Source organism: Populus trichocarpa, chromosome 10 (genome assembly GCF_000002775.5).
Source record: "Populus trichocarpa isolate Nisqually-1 chromosome 10, P.trichocarpa_v4.1, whole genome shotgun sequence".
Taxonomy (NCBI): Eukaryota; Viridiplantae; Streptophyta; class Magnoliopsida; order Malpighiales; family Salicaceae; genus Populus; species Populus trichocarpa.
In genome coordinates this window covers 19,072,175-19,089,777 of record NC_037294.2, presented here as the reverse complement: position 1 = coordinate 19,089,777, position 17,603 = coordinate 19,072,175, and the positions used below count along the sequence as shown (strand labels likewise).

General features: G+C 35.2%; 2 protein-coding genes across 16 annotated transcripts; one reads left to right on the top strand and one right to left on the bottom strand.

Annotated features, from left to right (window-relative positions):
- Positions 1-5,107: 5,107 nt before the first annotated feature.
- Positions 5,108-10,909, top strand: LOC7490366 (protein DA1-related 2). Of its 8 annotated transcripts, XM_024610589.2 has the most exons (13): positions 5,109-5,570; positions 5,837-6,009; positions 7,125-7,203; positions 7,322-7,433; positions 8,171-8,291; positions 8,468-8,551; positions 8,684-8,803; positions 9,012-9,224; positions 9,303-9,365; positions 9,487-9,602; positions 10,114-10,172; positions 10,259-10,526; positions 10,622-10,909. In XM_024610589.2, the coding sequence occupies exons 1-13, from the start codon at positions 5,519-5,521 to the stop codon at positions 10,629-10,631; spliced, it is 1,470 nt and encodes a 489-aa protein (XP_024466357.1). In that variant the 5' UTR covers positions 5,109-5,518; the 3' UTR covers positions 10,632-10,909. The 8 variants fall into 8 exon arrangements, with proteins under 8 accessions (XP_052312393.1, XP_024466357.1, XP_024466356.1 ...); XM_024610588.2 differs by having other exon boundaries at positions 5,111-5,537; positions 10,259-10,909; XM_024610586.2 differs by having other exon boundaries at positions 5,111-5,570; positions 10,259-10,909.
- Positions 10,910-12,142: 1,233 nt separating this feature from the next.
- On the bottom strand, positions 12,143-16,396 carry LOC7490365 (uncharacterized). Of its 8 annotated transcripts, none has more exons than XR_002984334.2 (9): positions 15,768-16,396; positions 15,260-15,436; positions 14,994-15,143; positions 14,218-14,319; positions 14,055-14,125; positions 13,876-13,943; positions 13,317-13,446; positions 13,104-13,196; positions 12,564-12,629 (listed from the first exon to the last, which is right to left on the bottom strand). XR_002984334.2 is itself a non-coding variant. In XM_024610594.2 (8 exons), the coding sequence occupies exons 1-7, from the start codon at positions 15,969-15,971 to the stop codon at positions 13,148-13,150; spliced, it is 813 nt and encodes a 270-aa protein (XP_024466362.1). In that variant the 5' UTR covers positions 15,972-16,395; the 3' UTR covers positions 12,481-12,629; positions 13,104-13,147. The 8 variants fall into 8 exon arrangements, 4 of the variants coding, with proteins under 4 accessions (XP_002315196.1, XP_024466362.1, XP_024466361.1 ...); XR_002984336.2 differs by having other exon boundaries at positions 13,317-13,422; positions 15,768-16,395; XM_024610594.2 differs by lacking the exon at positions 13,317-13,446 and having other exon boundaries at positions 12,481-12,629; positions 13,104-13,188; positions 15,768-16,395.
- Positions 16,397-17,603: the final 1,207 nt, after the last annotated feature.

Genomic DNA, 17,603 nt, shown 5'->3' with positions numbered 1-17,603 from the left:
TAAAAAATATACTTTAAAAGAAAATCTCGGCAAACAAAGATGAGACTATAAGCCGATAACTGTGACAGCATTGTTTAGCTTACTATCCCGAAACATAGCATAAAGTTAACGCCTAAAATTTCTGGCCCAAATTACAATCGGTCTTTAGTTCTTTACAGTTTACCCTTTACTAGCCTCTTTTTTTTTTTTTTTTTGATTTACGTGGGTGTCCGGGCCAGCTTGCGCGCATCACGACTAATCCCACGGCCCACTAAACACCCTGCAAACCCAGTGGGCATGTAAGGCACCGCGGGGGTGACAGACGTGCATATGAGGACTCGAACCCAGGAGCAGCAGGAGAAGACAAGCCCCTCCTACCGCCAGATCAAGACCCTCGGTGCCTTTACTAGCCTCTCTTAATCATTAGCTAGAGGGACTCTTGATGCCTCACAAAAAATGAAACCAGCAAATAAATCTCGATGATTAAAGAGGCCCTTTTTTTATTTTTAAAATTTAAATATTAAAACTAGTATGAATTTCTCTAAATAAATTATATTAATATAGAACGCATAATCAATCTTAATTGACACGTAAACAAATTTGATAATAAAGTAATTTTTACAATACATCTTATTTTTGTAAATACATGATTTATAATCAAATGCACCAAGATAGGAGATTTATAGCCATTCCTATCTTTCTCACATTGACTGCAAACAAGAATATTGATTTATATAATTTGAGACAGTTAACTTGCTGGGTAGGCTTTAAATTTGCTACTCATAAATTATTAGTTCGAGTGTTACAAATCTAGAGTCATTTGATGCTTAATTAATCGTTAACTTCAGGACCTCAGATAATTAATTAAGATGGCACCAAGGTTAATATATATATATATATATATATATATATATATATATATATATATATATATTGATTTATACTACTGTGGCTGATTTTTCTGTCTGAGCTTCCTTCAAGATTTAAACTTACTTCCTTTGAGATTTAAACTTTAAATTATAATTTGAAGAGCCAGATGAACGAGGGATAACATGGTGTTAGTGTAGTAGCAAAACAGTGGCGGGAGAAAGGATGCCGGAGAGAGATTTCAAATACAAGGAGGGAGTGTCGTGACGAGTAAGGGCTAAAGATGCTTGCTGACGGTGCGATGACTGTCCATGGTAATAGCGATGTAATTAGTTGTATGCTACTGTTTTTGACGATGACGATGATGATGTGGTCAAAGAAAGTATAAGATCAGATATAGAAACTCTCGAACAGGTGAATGATCTGAAGCCATCGAATGAGGTGATAAATAAATAATTTATAATCATTGTCAAAGATGACGTCTAGCCATCGAGATCACGTGCAGGTATTCGAGAAAACACAATTTCTACTCCAAACCCGTGTCTGGCATTCTCAAGGATTCAAGATCCGATCATGGACTCCGCCACGTGTCTTTGATTAATCTCTGTGATACAAGACCGAGATAAAATATTGCCGACTCTTAGTTCATATTGATATTCAATCCGATGGTCTCCTCGGATGCATTCAGGATAAAAAAGATTATTCATTGACGAGAATAATAAAAAAAAAAAATAAATCAACAAAAGTATTACCTATAATCCAAGGCGTTAGAGAGATATTGTAGCGATGTCTGTAGTTTTTTTAATTTGATCCTTAAGCACTGTTTTTTTTTTCGGTCGAGCCTTTACATGCCCAAATTCATGGTTAATTTATCAAAAGTTACTAAGAAAGGGACAAAATTAAAACAAAGGGGACCGGTAAAAGGAGAAGGAAATGGATGGTGGTCTAAAAAATGGGATCCAAAGTAGATTTAGGTCCTTTTTTTTTAAATAATAACTCTTTGGTCCCTCGGGTTTTAATTTTTTAAATATGGTACAAAATTTTTTTTATTTTATTTTCGATCCTGGATGAATAAGGAGAGAAAGAGTCTAAGTTGACACAAATTATGACAATAAAAAAATTAATTTTTGTGCCATTAATTTTCATTCGATGATAGAGTTTTGTCTAGGGTTATTTGTCATTTCCATCACCTGATGATATGAGAGGTACAAGCATAAAAATGTTTTTTTTCATGTCAATTTATAGTTTTTTGGGTTATTTGAGGTTTTGGATGAGTTTGTAAAGAAATGCAAGTGTTTTTTCTAGGTGTTTTGGGTAAAAAACAAGCATAAAATTAGGAGATATTTTTTCCATGTAGCCTAACTTATTTTTTTTTAATTTTATTCAATCGCTTTTCTATATGTGTCTTTTTTTTTCATTGCTTTATTAAATAAAATATTGTTTTTTATTAAATATTACCGAGTTTATGACTTGTATTTTGAGATTAAATATTTATATTCATGTCTATTTTTTTACTTTATAGTTTAGTCGGTGATTAAATATCATTTAGTTTTATTTAGATGTAGCATGAAATTGTATTTTTTTTAATACATATAACCTCTCATAATATTTTTAATGATTTTCATGTGTATTTAGTCTACTACTTCTATTATGGTTCGATTATAATAAATAAAGTCACGATATTCAACCGGGTACATGGCAAACGATGGGAGTAGAATAATTAAGCTGGTCAATGTGATTCGAGGAACATAAACAGTAGACATTGCAAGTAAAGCAATTCCATCAACAACTAAGATAATGCGCGACTTAAAGTTTACAGGGAGGCGCTTACGAAGTATTATAAAATCACAATGATAATAAAAAAAAAAATCAAAGACATGCATGGCAAAAATCTCTTCTATATATATATTTTTAAAAAAAATTATGCAAGCTCCATTTTATGTCCAAAATTCCATCAATTGAAGTTTGAAAAATACCGTCGAGTTAAAAACTCACAAAAACAGAGAATACTATTTAATTTTGATCAGTTTTGTTTTGAGTTTATTTTTTAAAATTCTCTCTATTTATTTTTTAATTTAAGTATTTTTACTATTATTATCTCCAAAACTCCATTAATTGAAACATGGAAAAGATAGTCATTGATGTGATCTTGGGTATAAAAGTAGGTTTTTTTTGCTAAATTTTCCAATTTTTTAATGTTCTCTCTAATTTCATGATATCTAATAAGATTTATTATAATTTATCCAAAATTTATGAAGTGAAATGATTAGGAAGGGGTTGATTGAAGAAAAAAAAGGGTCGAATTCTAGTATTCGGGTCCGAGTTTCCCAGATTAATTTGCAGACTGATCATTGAAATTGTACTTTCTCCCATGAATCCGACATTTTCAAATGATAAAAGCACGAAGCAATCGCAGTCCAAATCCAATTGACACAGATAGATCCAAAAGAGCATTTTTAGCCAACACCTGCATATATTTCCCTAACCTCTCCAAAACAAATTAGAAAAGGAAGAAACAATGTTGTACGTACCACTTTCATTATATGTCTTGTAAGAACATGGGAGCCGTATCAAATAACATGATCATGCACCATTTAAAATGCTAACCTCGTCATGATTGATTCGCTTTAAGATTGTTTAGGAGGAAAAATAAGATTTATTTTATATTTTTTCCTGTCTGGCGAAGGAGAAAAGAAAAAAAGAGACCATCATTTCCCGAAATGTTAATTAAAGCGGCATGCTTTTCCCTGAAATTTAAAGTTTTTCCATCCATCCAAGAAAAAGAATCATGCAACGTGAAAGTTAGAACAGAATATGTTCATCCTAATATATTATGTTCCATTGTCTCGTTAATGATCTTCGAATATGTGAAGACAATCTAAACAGGTAAATCAAATCTTTCTAACGTATTCTGCCAATCCTTTCAGGGGGGAAAATGACCATGGCATCGATCGGCAACCATTTTTATATATATATTTATATATATTGATCCAATTCTTCCCCGGCAGAGAATATATAAATTCCGTACAGGAAAAAAAAAAACGAGGCTGAGTTTTTGTTCTTGATTCGACAGATTGCGCTTCACACTTCCTTGGCAACTTGAAAGTGATTCTTGGGCGGCAAAAGCAGTTATGGCAGATAGCTAGGTACGTGGAGAATCTGCGTAATCTTTCTGTCAAAGCTTTACACTTGCTTGCCTATGGGCCGTGGCGAAAGTCCTGCATGCATAATTATTGCTGAGCTAAGGTTGCTAGATCACCGTTATTCTCTAGAATTAGAGAGTAGACTCACTTCGAGACCAGATGATCAAAATCTATCGACTACTGTAGCTTTGGTTGACAGATGCATGACAAAAGCAAGTAGAAGACTTGGCTTCTTCTTCGAGAGAGACAGAAAAAGAACAGAACTTGTGTAATTTACATTTCCAGCTTTTATCTCTGTTTGACTGCTTTTTACATGATAACGATGCATTAGCTAAAGTTTCTACAGCCTAAAAAAATTAATTAAATTAAGATCAACATAGCACCTTTTAATTAGTTTCTGCCCCTATATATCTTAAATAAAAATTATTTGTGTTTAATTTTTGCGTACAAATCTGTATGATGTACCTTTGCAAAACTTAAAAATAAATAAATTAAATCCGCTCTTGAATTTAAGATTTATTTTGAGAATATCTTCATTTTATACCTAAAAAATAACTATTCTATAGTCATTATTAATTATTTTATTTTTAAGAGTATCATAATAATTGTGCTTTGATATCTCAGTCCTAAAACCCTAGTTATATTTGTTAAATAATATTTATGTAGTCTTATTTATTAAGGATAGAATAATATTTTCAGTTTAACTTATATATACTTTATTTGTATTTAGATTAAGACTAAACACTCATAATATACATATTATTTAAAATTTTAGTTTTTTTTATATTTGATTTTAATTATTTTAACAATACTCTGATTTAAAGTGGCAACCTTTTCTTGAACCCTGACCTAAAATCGACAACATGAAAAAAGAAATCCATTTATGTTCCAAGCCAATACCTCGAAAATAAAAAATTAAGGAAAAAGAATGAGGAAAATTTTTGACAAAACAGATATTCCTATGAAAGATTTGACCGGGAGAGCGAAAGGCCCACCCACCCAAAAGGTCTTCAGCTTGAGTGGCACTTTGGCAATATAAAAGAACGTTAAGGCCATTTAAAACATGCAAGTCCCTGTACCCGGCAAAATTCCATTCGAAAATTGGAAAGCAAAAAGGAAAAATCTCTCCAGCTACATCCAACCCATCCATACACTAGCAAAAATAAAAACACCTCTCTTGTCTCTTCTTTTCTTTCAATTCTAAGCCGTTCACCAGCACCGTTACTTTGAAATTCTCCGCCTCAGCAGATTCCCTCTCTTCTATTAAATCTTTCTTTTCTTTAATCGCCTTTTTCTCTTCCTTCCTTTGTCAAGCGAAGAATCTCTTTCTCTCTTCGATCACTTCCCCTCCCTTTCTCTTCATCAGATTCTTTCTTTTTCTCTTTCGTGCACTTTTTAATTAGCGATGCCTATTGCCTTGCCTTGTTCATTCTCCCTCTCTTCTCTTCTTTTCGTTTCTCATCATATCTTCTTGCGTTTCATTCTCTCCCTTTCTAGTTTCTACATCGCCTTGCTTCTCTTTCAATCTCATGGCTCCTCCTAATTCAGGTGTCCACCATATTTCTAATCCTTGCATTTATGGTATGTTTTGTCATCCATACTCATTACTGTTTTAATCCCATATTTATCATTATCTTTTTCGTGTTTTCATCGCCTCCAACTTGTTTGATAACAGGCTTCATGTTTGTTTCTGTATTTGGCTTCCTTTTTAAAGTAATTCTGCTGTTATTGTCATTCTTTTTTTTTCTTTTTGATATTTGGCCCTTTTTGTTTTGTTTTGTTTACTGCTGCTTTGTGTTTGTGTGGGGTGGGTGGGGGGTTTATTCTGGGATTTTTATGTTAAGCAGGAGACTTTGTTTCTTCGTACGCAGAGAGAAAGTCTCGGTTTATGAAGTGGCTGGGTAAGCTTTTTAAAAGTGGGTCTAATCGCGGAGGTGCTCGTGGTGGAGTTGGCGGCCGCGCACATCCACAGATTTTAGGGGAAGAAAACGTAGTTTGGAGTGCACCAGCAAGATCTGTGGTAACTTTCTAAACGTCCTTTTCCGGTCAGCTTGCCAGTGCATATAGCAGTTAATTCAAATTCCTTTCCAACTTGCTCCATGATGGAACAAGTGGTTCAAATTCCTTTCCAACTTGTAAATTGACTGGAAAAAGCCTGCTTCTAACACTGCTTTCAATTTTTTATTTTGTTACATAGGAGAGGTTCGAACTCGAAACTCTTGGGGGGGGGGGGGGGGGGGGGGGGAGGAGAAAACAATATCAGTTAAGCTATAGCTCTTTGGCACATTGATTTCAAATTGATAATAGATATATCCCACTAATTTCAATAATTTCTTTATGTGCCACACCCTCTTTTTTTTCTGGGCCTTTTCTGATGGGTTAGGCCTATCACTTTTTACTCTTCCTTTCCTCTTTTTTTAAAGGGCATGCTATCGTTGGATTACCAAACTCATTCTTTTGGGAAGATGTTATATTTACTATGTTGCCACAGATTCCCTTTCCACACATAGTACTTGTCATCAAAAGCTTGCTTTATGTGCACTCCACTAGCCTTGTGCAAATGTTTACATTACAATATTGGTTAAGACAATCAGGATGAAGCAATATTACAAGTGGAGTTTTCTGGTCTATATGCTGAAATCCTGGAAAATAATTATCACATTTCTAGACCAACGAAAGGCAATTGTATTCTCATTTGGTTTTAAATAACCTGTCTCATCACTTAATTTTTATATCCGGTAGTAAATAGAAGTTAGATCCTGTCATTTTTGACAAGTGTAGCGTATAATTGAGTTTAGCTGATACTCTCTGACATTGCTCTGAAACATTTCAACCTGCAAGTTTCTTTCAGGTAATAATGCTGGTTGTAATGTGTACTTTGACTAGAAAACAGATTGATCATACATATATTAATAGTCTAGAACATACATGGTTTACTTCTATCCCACTCGTTAATTCAACTGTCTTGCTCTGGTGCTAGTAGAGCACCTGGATACGGGTTTAAATCCTACTGTATGGGCACAGATGAAATATGGAAAGGAAGAATTCCCCTTCATGCACTTCACACAATTCTACATATTGGTTGCTCAGAGGGGAGAAGACAGATTTTTCAATTAGCTTCTATATTGTTATCAGGATGATCGTTCTAGAACTGGGAAGGAGCGGGGGGATGCCATTGCACTTGCTATGGCTGAAGATTGGAAGCAACCAAGTGGTGCGGTTTTGCTCCCTTCACATTCATATATTTTTTAACACACACAAACATATGCACATGCTTCTCTGTGTATATGCTATTCTGGGAGTTCTATAAACATTCAATATCTGTTTTCCAGGATGTAGTCGGGGAACAAATGATCAAGATCTAGCAAGATCGCTTCAGGATACCCTTAATTCATCTTCATTTCCTTCATATGGCACTACACAATATTGTCACAGGAATTTGAGGTAAAACTTTTAATTTTTGTCATAACTAATTCGTGACTCAGCTCAACAAATACATTTTTATAGGCATGCATGCCAAACTCTAGGTATTTTGTAGTTGGCTTGTAGCATGGTTGATGAAATGGGAGGGTAGTTATCCAAGTCTAGCACCATTCATGAATTATCCTCGATGAACTAAGAAAGAACATTTGAGGCTTACAAACACATATGATCCTTATGCGTTTATACATGTCTGTCATCCTGAAAAGTGGATTTCTTTGTGTTTATACATGTCTGTCATCCTGAAAAGTGGATTTCTTTGTCCATTAAGGATAATCTAACAACATTGTACGATAGAAATTCAAATGTGGAAATTTGGCAGGACTGTGACAGCTTTTTTTGGAAATTAACACACATGGTTCATTATAAAGGTCACAAAACATTTGACTTCTCTCTGCACTTGCAGAGAAGCTAACGATTTAACTTCTTGATAACTATAGTGATGCAGCATTATTGTAAATCGTCATACTTTTTTGCTCAAAGTATGATATAAATGATATGGGTCTATGTGCAGTGCTTGTAGCCTCCTTTTTGCAGGCTCTTTTAAATATTTTCTGCAGAAATCTTTCATTCAATCTAAGAGAAAAGAAATCACTGTTAACAAGAAACTGAAGAAACAAGATGTCAACTCCCATTTTTAAATTTATGAGTATTCCACCCTCGAGCTGTATTGGTCATGCATGGTATGCCTTGACTTGAAGGTTATGTAGCGGCTGCCAACGTGACATTGGCTATGGCAATTATTTGGGATGCATGGGAAAATTTTTTCATCCAGAGTGCTTTTGCTGTCGTTCTTGTGGTTACCCAATCACTGAGACCGAGGTAATAATACTTCTCAGGCTCACGAGTATCTTGCTATCTTCTTTAAAAGAAACAAATTTAATGAAATTTTTCATGGTCCACTATTTCTGTGGATGAATTGAGTCAGATGTCAAAATTCAAATAATGATAAGAAATGTTTCATCTAGTTTTTAACTTATTTTTTCTGTTGATCCAAGTTTTCTTTGTCAGGGAATGATCCGTATCACAAGTCTTGTTTCAAAGAGTTAACTCATCCCAAATGTGAAGTCTGCCACCAATTTGTAAGAAAATTAACTTTCATTCAATTAAGATAATATGCTAGTTTTCTGATTCGTGTCGATCACTTTCTTCGAGTTTTTAGTTTGTAACTTATTATGGGCATAATCTAGAACGTTTTCTTTATATGTTTTCAGATCCCTACAAACGCAGCTGGTTTGATTGAGTATAGGTGCCATCCATTTTGGTCCCAAAAGTATTGTCCATCACATGAGCATGACAACACAGCTCGATGCTGCAGTTGTGAACGTCTGGAGGTATGTATGTAAATTTGTAAAACAAACTATCCATTAGAATTTTCGATTTTGTTGATGCAGTTGTTGGCTGTCCAGTATATATTTATTTCTCTCTTTACAATCTTGGAGAAGGGAATGTGCTCAATACTGAAATCAATTTTTTTTGCTTATGGTAGTTGTTGGTTTTCTTCTTCTTCTTCTTGTTTTTTTTTTGTCTGTCCACCCATAGTCTAGGGATGCGAGATACTATTCTTTGGAAGATGGCCGCAGCTTGTGTTTAGAATGCATGGAATCGGCTATCATGGATACTGGTGATTGCCAACCCCTTTACCACGCCATCAGGGACTATTATGAAGGAATGAATATGAAACTGGACCAGCAAATTCCCATGCTTCTAGTTCAAAGACAGGCACTCAATGAAGCCATTTTTGGAGAGAAGAATGTAATGTATTATCTCTCACATACTTTTAAAATCTATTGATTGGTGAAATTGCTTTTATTTAGACATGGTTCTTTCCAGGGCTACCACCATATGCCCGAGACAAGGGGTCTATGTCTCTCAGAAGAGCAGACTGTCGCTAGTGTATGATACTGGATAACTCTAGTATTTGGTTTTATTTTAACAATTTGTGTTGGGTTTATTAGTGAGGAACAAAATGTTTAACATGGCGCTTGCCATGACTTTTCTCTCTGATTTCAACCAGATACAAAAGAGACCAAGAATTGGAGGCCACCGACTGGTAGGAATGAGAACTGAACCCCGAAAGCTGACTCGGAAATGTGAAGTTACAGCTATTCTTGTTCTTTATGGTCTTCCAAGGTAATACTCAGAGGCAATTTTTAGTTCTTCGCTCTGCAGTTAATTTTCTCGTTACTGGTTTTGGTCATGTTTTAAGACTTGACAAAACCTTCAACAATGGATCAAACAATCCTCGTTGTTAAAATAAAAGGATATGTAGACCGTGTATCATGCACCATCATTTAAGTGGATGTAAAATGAGTGTATATTCCAAATTCTCTGTAAAATTTCTTTGGTGGTCGGTGAGGTTGCATATCTAAGAAATTTTTCAACCACAACACAAGCATATATATATATATATATATATATCTTTGGGGAGGATGTGAAAGACTTCCTGTATTACTAACAGTTTGTTAACATCATCTGATAAGAACATGCATAACTCAATCAAGCTTTTCTTTGATAGCAAAATCAACCATTTCCATGCTGAACTTTTCCTTTTGATTTATCATTTCTTTGTCCTCTGTTGGAAATTTGCAAGTTTTACCATACCCTGTAAACTTCTTGTTTTCTGATAGCTTGTTGGATGCAGACTGCTAACGGGTGCTATTCTTGCTCACGAGTTGATGCATGGGTGGTTACGCCTCAAAGGTAGAAAGCTGTCGGCTTGAATTTTGCTCGAAAAGGCTTTTGTAAATTTTGCTGTCGCACTCTTCATTTCTCTTTTCATAATGTAGGATACCGCAATCTTAATCCTGAGGTAGAGGAAGGAATCTGTCAAGTGCTCTCATACATGTGGCTCGAATCAGAATTGCCCGGATCTAAAGGCATGCCATCCACATCCACATCAGCAGCTTCCTCTTCCTCTTCCTCTTCCTCTTCAAAGAAGGGCGAGAAGTCCCAAGTAGAAAAAAAACTGGGTGATTTTTTCATGCATCAAATCGCCCATGATGCCACTCCAGCTTACGGGGAAGGATTCAGGTCTGCTAATGCTGCTGTCAGCAAGTATGGTTTACGTCGCACCCTGGACCACATACGCCTTACTGGCAATTTCCCATTATAATTCTAAAGCTCATGTATGCTTCTTTTCTTTTCCTTAGTCCCCTATGATCACACTGTTTTGCTGCTCCTCAAGAAGGATCGAGCTCATAACAGAAGATTGGACAGCACCCCCTTAATTTTCACGGGGTCCAGTGATGATGCGTGTCCCACAAAAAATAGATTCCGAGTTCAATAAATAATTGTATCCTATTCTTATTTAACAGAAACAGGCCCAGAGTGAATCTTCTGGTTCAGCTTTTAGATTCTCATGACCACTGCATCAGTAGAATTGTTTTTTCGATGTAAATATTAATAAAAGATATAATGCCTGACAGTATTATATTCAATTTGCTATTAAAAAAAAATCAAAACCAAGAAAGAAAACTAACATTAGAACTGCAAGTTTACTCAATCTCAAAGAAAATTACAACATCATTATTTTTCTTTTAGGAATTTAATGTTTTTTTTTTCAGGAAAAGGAAATTAAAGTTCACCACATTGATTAAATCATCAATCACCCTTTAAGCAGAAGTCAGAATGCTTAATTTAAATTGTTTTCAAAATCATGTAGATGTGTCGTGAGTATTTGAAGAAAAGAGGCATTATAAGAAAATTAACGAAAATAGTATTTTGAATATATCATTTCATCAACACACAGAAAATCTATTTATTATATATGTTTCATGCGGAGCAAGATTATCTCATTCAAAACCTACTTAACAACGAAAACGATAGCTATTATTTGTTTCTTCACTTACAGAAGAGGATGTATATAAAAATTAAAAATCTTGAAGGATCGGATGAAATATTTATAAAATATATGGGTCTACAGAGACCCTGCAACAATTTTGATGGGTCTAAAGTAGAATGCCCGGAGTTTACCAGGTTGTAGTTATCTTGGTACAATGGAAGGGGATGTATTGAAGGTTCATTCCCCATGTACTCTGTATTTCTGATGGAAAGACTGAAGGATGCTGTCTTTCCCCACCATTTTCTGTGCTCAGCACCTATTAAGTGTGTATTTCGGTTAGCTGTTGTGCTTGAGATTAGTGATGGGGCTCATCATTAAAAGTAAAAAAGCAACAATAAAAGCATAAAAATAATGCTTTTGATGCGCCTAAGTTTTGTGCTGTCGAGCAACCGTCCTCAAGTCTGGTAAAATCCTGTTGAGGGGGCATTGCTTATGAGAGAATGGGCAGGTGAAAATGCTTGAAAAATGACAGAAATATATTAGCTGTTTGGCGCAGTGCAATCCAATAACATTACATGAAAACTGGCATGATGGTTACAATGACTGACAAAAATGCCTGAACACAACATTGGGTAAACATATATAGCAACTATCAGCTAAAACTGTCTGATTTGACCAATACTCTCGTTGCAAAATACAACCTGCAGTTAGACAGGCAGAAAGAGCAGCTGCATAAAAGGCGACAGGAGCTGTGATAACCGCAACGCCATAAAATCCCTCAAGCTAGTGACATGAAAACAAATGTCCCCAGCCTAATCCGTTAAAAATAGCAGCGAATGAATGCACGAAAAAAAAAAGACAAGGCAATGACAAATTAGACTAACTGAACTGAAGAAAAAATATTGATCACCATTAGTATTACTTTCTTTGAGAATTGTGTGAGCTATGGTGAGTACACTTGAAATCAGATTTAGGTTTGGTCTATCTACATGGGAAAATGTACCCTAATGATAGCATAACAAAATTATGCACCAAGAGGAAATCCATGAAATAAGATGAACAATTTTGCTACATGACAATTCAACAGCTCATTCCTTCAGCTGCAAGGCAAACACCCTTAGGCGTTCACAGAAACTATAATTTGGGAGTAACATCTGCTAAAAGCAATTTTAGAGTCTCATACGTCATAAAACAGATACCAACACCAGGCACAACCTTGTAGTATTCAGGCATAATGCCTCTGTATAGACCCCGAAAGCCCTCAGTCTGGATTATTTGCTTGAATATACCAAGAAGACCTGTGGTATAAACAGGAGCCCGTCCACCTGCTCCTTCCAATTGCTTCCGGCGTCTCACAAGATCAAGAGGAAACGTTGCTGCATATTCCAAGGACAACATAAAAAAATTATTCTTACACCACAAGACATGCTTTGCTTGCACAGGTTACCAAACATCATGAGAACCTCTTGTGTCTCATCTGTTCATAGATTTTTTTTTGGCTTCATTTAATGCACACTAGGAAAAATCAATCATGCAAAAAAAGCAAGCCTAAAAGAAAATAGAAGCATCAGAAAGGCCAATAATGTGTAGAATGGAATTTGATAAAAGAAACATCTAAATTCTAAATTCAAACAGCAGCAGTTAAAACTTTCATCATGCATGAGCATGACCAATGTTTTAAAAAAACTTTCTCCGGTCATTGTTGATAAATTAAAGGGGAAAAGAAAATCTGTGACATATCCAAATCTGACAGAAACCAATAGACAGCATCCTGACAACTGCATCACGAGGCTTAAGGATAAAAATACCCATTGTACAGTCGGCAAAGGAAGCCTAGGTGAGAAGCATACCTCAAAGAGGATAGCTCTCACAAATGGTAACTGAGAGAACAGCACTAGTTCACCTGGGAGTAGTGCCACCCTATTATGGAATCAACTGCAATGCTTGGGGACACAAGTAGTCAAAGAATTGCTGGAGGAATTAGGTCAATGCAAGAAAGATTCTCACGTAGAAAATAAAGTTAGATGAATGACAAAAGAAGATTATTTTATTGACTTCCTTACTAAAATTCTCAAATGCAAGATATAAAACAACTCCTGTCTGGTTTCTGGCTCTACAGGTCAGTCTGTTTAGATACTTAATGCAGAGCCTGCACCACACCCTGCTTCTCTGCATCAAGAGCATAGTAAACAGCTGCACATATTAACTTCTTTGATTAGATAGTGCCCTAACCTAATCAAAAAATGGTGAGCAGTTCAACGTTCAACCAAACTCTCATTCAACACTGCTTATCTGCTAATTAAAATTTGATTTAGTCAGGAAAGTTCTGGGAGAAGTGAAATGATGGGGTGACCTAAACAACTCCTGTTCCTGTGTCTTATGGTAACATATGAAGCACAAACTTAACTACAATGCCAATCAATCAAAGATTATGCACAACTAAAAGGACAACTACACGAGGAATATCTGTAATTACAGCACAGGAGAGAATACTAAAACCATGCATCAGAATTAACAATAAAGCTGGGGTTTAACCAAAAAAATATGCTTCATTTGTGGAACCAAAAAAAATAACTCTAAATTTTGAAAGACCCTTCATTTAACAGGTTTCAGATCACTCACCACTTGAGGATGCAATGCCTGAAAGACTACCACAAGCCAGACTCACGGCAACAGTAGCATCATGGGGCCTGGTATGAAGTAGAAAGTACAAAAAAAAATGTCTAAGAATTGCACATACAAATGGCACATAAGAAGGCCTGAAGAAATTTTCATATTGCTTAATCAACTAGTGAGCTTACCTGTGCAACTGCCAAAATGATCGCAAGCTCTCGTACACTGAGAAGCTGATAGCTATACTGGGTCCAACGCCCTACATTAATGTTCAATGACAATTAAGCACAAATCAAAATGATGGAACCATCTAACATAAACCCTGATATGAGCAAAACCAATAAAACATACCAAAAGTGTGGCTCCAAGTCCCTTGTAGAGGCCAAAAACACTTTCTTCTCTGGTAATTGTTTGTAATGCATGCCAAATACCTCTATAGTAGATCACATTTGTCTGCAAAATTGGAAACTAATTGAGTTAAAAGAAGCAGCTTGAACATGTAATAACCAGTTACTAAACATACTACAAGTTTAAAAGCAGATAACAAGGGGAAAATAACATCACACATCAGATTTAAATTAATCATGAAAATCATAAATCATTAACACAGGTCATAACTAAGATCACCTGCTAAAGGGAAGAAATCCATGGGCAACAACTACAATCCCAGCCAACAGATGAATTACCATAAATCACAGACTAAGTAATATAGAACTGAATAAAACAAACCAACAGAATGATCTTTTATATTATCCAGCAAATAAGAGCTAACATTGATGGAATTTTGACCAGGCATAGCCCCAAAGGCAGCCCCTCATCATCTGGCACACACTAAATCAACACTTTGTAGTGTTCACTACACTTTATTGTGCAACCAGTACCAATGGAGTAAACAACAATCTTCAAACGACCACTTGTTTTGGTTACTTAAATTGATGACAAGTAAAATTGACCGTGGTTTAAAAATTGGAAACTGTTTGATCTTTACAGAAAGTCAAAATCAAATTCCTTTGCATTCTACTAATTAAATCACAAGCTGGGATGCTTAAAGACGAGAGCGAATGAGGAGAATATAAACTCCAATAATGGAAGACTAAAATGGCAAATTCGTCTCTGAAAGGCTATACCTGAGCTGCTAGGCGTGTCCTTACAAGATCCAATGGATATGTAGCAGACGCTGCTGTTATTCCTGCCAAACCACCACCAACAAAATGTACAAGCAGGTCTCTGCCCATGTTTTCTCTATTGCTTTCAAGGCCAGGAATCATGTGTAGCAACTACATAGCAAATACTCATAATCAAAATCAAGCTACTAGGATAAAGGCATAAAATCTAAATTGGAAATGGTTTTGAACTACAGAACAGTAATTATTCCTGCAATGTTTTTGCCAACCTCTTTATAGCGCTCGTATGCATAGAAGTTGACAGACGAGTAAGGTAGCCGATGAGCAATTGTAACAAGATTCCCTTTCCAAAAAGCTCTAAATCCTTCCTCTCGAATAATTCGAGAAGCCTCGTGCCATATACTAGCTTTCCTCAATGTTGCAACATCTGAGTGCATGCCTTGCACCTGAAAAGATTAAGCCACATTAAAATGATGTCTACCGCAATGTACAGAGTCACCCCACCGATTTCATCGTTCCATAGATGCTAATCTAAATATCCCAGTTCCTTGATTAGTATTAGTCCAATAAGAAAATCATAATAGTTTCCTTTATTTGTTCAATTAGAGCATATGCAACCACAGAAGAACAAATCCCCCCAACATTTTTTAAACACAAATACAATCGAACACACAAAACAATAATACAAAAACCCAATTAACAACATCAAACAGCTAAAAAACCAACACAAACAAAAGCCAGGAAAACAAAGAAAATACTCAAATGGGAGAAACTAACCTGAAAGAGTATGGTGAGGCGTGCAAGAGGTGCAGTGCAAGTCTTGCTTAGTGCACCCGCAACTCCACCAGCTACAAGTTGCGAAACTGTTCCGATCTGCGATTGCTGATGCTGTTGCTGCAATGGCTTGTGCTGCTTCGGCTGTGAATTAAGAGCCCTTGGCCCTCCCTCTACCACCACTCCTACTCTTGCCTCTGTCTGCATCTCTCTAATAACTCCCTCTCTCCCTTCAAAATTGGATCTTTACTTCAAACATCAAAATGTCAAAACCCCAACCTTTCTTTTTCCTCAAAAAGAACCCAACTTTATCTCACTAGTCAGAACAGAAATTAAAACCTCGACTTATTTCTTGAAGAATACAAGAAAATCAGCCCCGTAACCCCGACAAAACTTCTTCTTCTTGTTGCTGCTGTTGTTGTTCTTCAAGGGCTTCTTTAGCTTTAGCTTTAGCTTTGCTTTGATCTCAGTTTCTGAGGAAGTTAAGGACCCCTTTTCCAACAAGAAAACTCGAAACTACCTCGTTTTTGTATTAAAGAGTCACCGCGACGCCAAAGCTAAGGCCAAGTCGTTTTGGCTTGCTTTACCAGTCTGCGGTCTTTTAATGGTAGCAGAGTAGTTTCAGCCGTTGATTAATTAAAGCACCATAATCAACGTTCGACTGTGGACTTTTAATGTAATGATCAATTTAATAGGCTAATCTAAATAGATTTTATTTTGATATGGTAGAGTGGAAAATGTTCCACTGTTTTGAAAGTATTGGGTGATGGAATATTCTTGCAAGTTGAAGTTTCCATGTCTTTGGTTGCAACAGTAACATTTGACAGATGTTAAGTCCTAACGTGGGGGTTTAGTCAGACTGACGCGTCGCTTTATTTGGAAGTTGAAGTTTCCATGTCTTTGGTTGCAACAGTAACATTTGACAGATGTTAAGTCCTAACGTGGGGGTTGAGGCAGACAAAGTTCGTGCTCTCCGAGAGGCATTTTACAGGCAGACAAATTCTTGTAAGTTGAAGTTAATCCTCGATCCATTAACAGACTGACGCGTCGCTTTATTTTCTATTTACTGGTTTATTCCTCGCGCTACACTATGTAATAGACTCTTTCTTTTTTTTCTATTCTCGATGCAGAAAAAGAATGTGGACATTGTTGATGGTTTTTTTTTAACTAAAAACAAATTATTTTTACAATAAATTAAAAAATATACATACATTCTTAATAAAATAAATTGAGAATTATATATATATATATATATATATATCAATAAATAATATTAAATTTAATATATAATAATAAATTTGTTAATTTAAGTTAAATATTAAATTAAAAAGTTGAGATAAAGATGTTATTAATTAAAAAAACTGAATATTTATTTCATTTTAAAATTAGGTTTCTAAAATTTTATTTGATTTAAATAAATAAATTAAAATTTATTTTGTCATATCAAATATTAATTTAATGTCAAAACTTATTTTTAACGCTACGAGAGCTCAGTAGAAAACCAATCAAAATAAAACATCAAACTCAAACTTAATGTGAAAGAATTAAATCGCGAATAAAAAAGTCAAGTAACAAAAAAATAAAAATAAAAATAAAAAATTGACGGTAACTATTGCAACATACAATGGATTTGTGACTTTCATCTATGTTGTATTTTCATTGTTTTTTTATATTTTTCTATTTTGCATTGTCTTGTGTGTCAAATATTTTTTTATGATTTATTGATTGTCAATTTAAAAAAAAAACTATAATTGGTAAATAAAAAGTAAGAAGACTCAATAAAAAAAATACAAATAAAAAGTTTGAGTTGCTTCATTGGTATTTCCACCTCTTTTTTTT

Excerpts from the sequence above, each read along its gene's own strand:
- LOC7490366 (XM_024610586.2), top strand. The coding sequence starts at position 5,519 with ATGGCTCCTCCTAATTCAGGTGTCCACCATATTTCTAATCCTTGCATT. Across the intron at positions 8,552-8,683 it reads GTGAAGTCTGCCACCAATTT|ATCCCTACAAACGCAGCTGG; the intron begins GTAAGAAAATTA and ends ATATGTTTTCAG. Across the intron at positions 8,804-9,011 it reads GCAGTTGTGAACGTCTGGAG|TCTAGGGATGCGAGATACTA; the intron begins GTATGTATGTAA and ends GTCCACCCATAG.
- LOC7490365 (XM_002315160.4), bottom strand. The coding sequence starts at position 15,971 with ATGCAGACAGAGGCAAGAGTAGGAGTGGTGGTAGAGGGAGGGCCAAGG. Across the intron at positions 15,437-15,767 it reads GCCTCACCATACTCTTTCAG|GTGCAAGGCATGCACTCAGA; the intron begins GTTAGTTTCTCC and ends TAATCTTTTCAG. Across the intron at positions 13,944-14,054 it reads TCATTTTGGCAGTTGCACAG|GCCCCATGATGCTACTGTTG; the intron begins GTAAGCTCACTA and ends ACTTCATACCAG.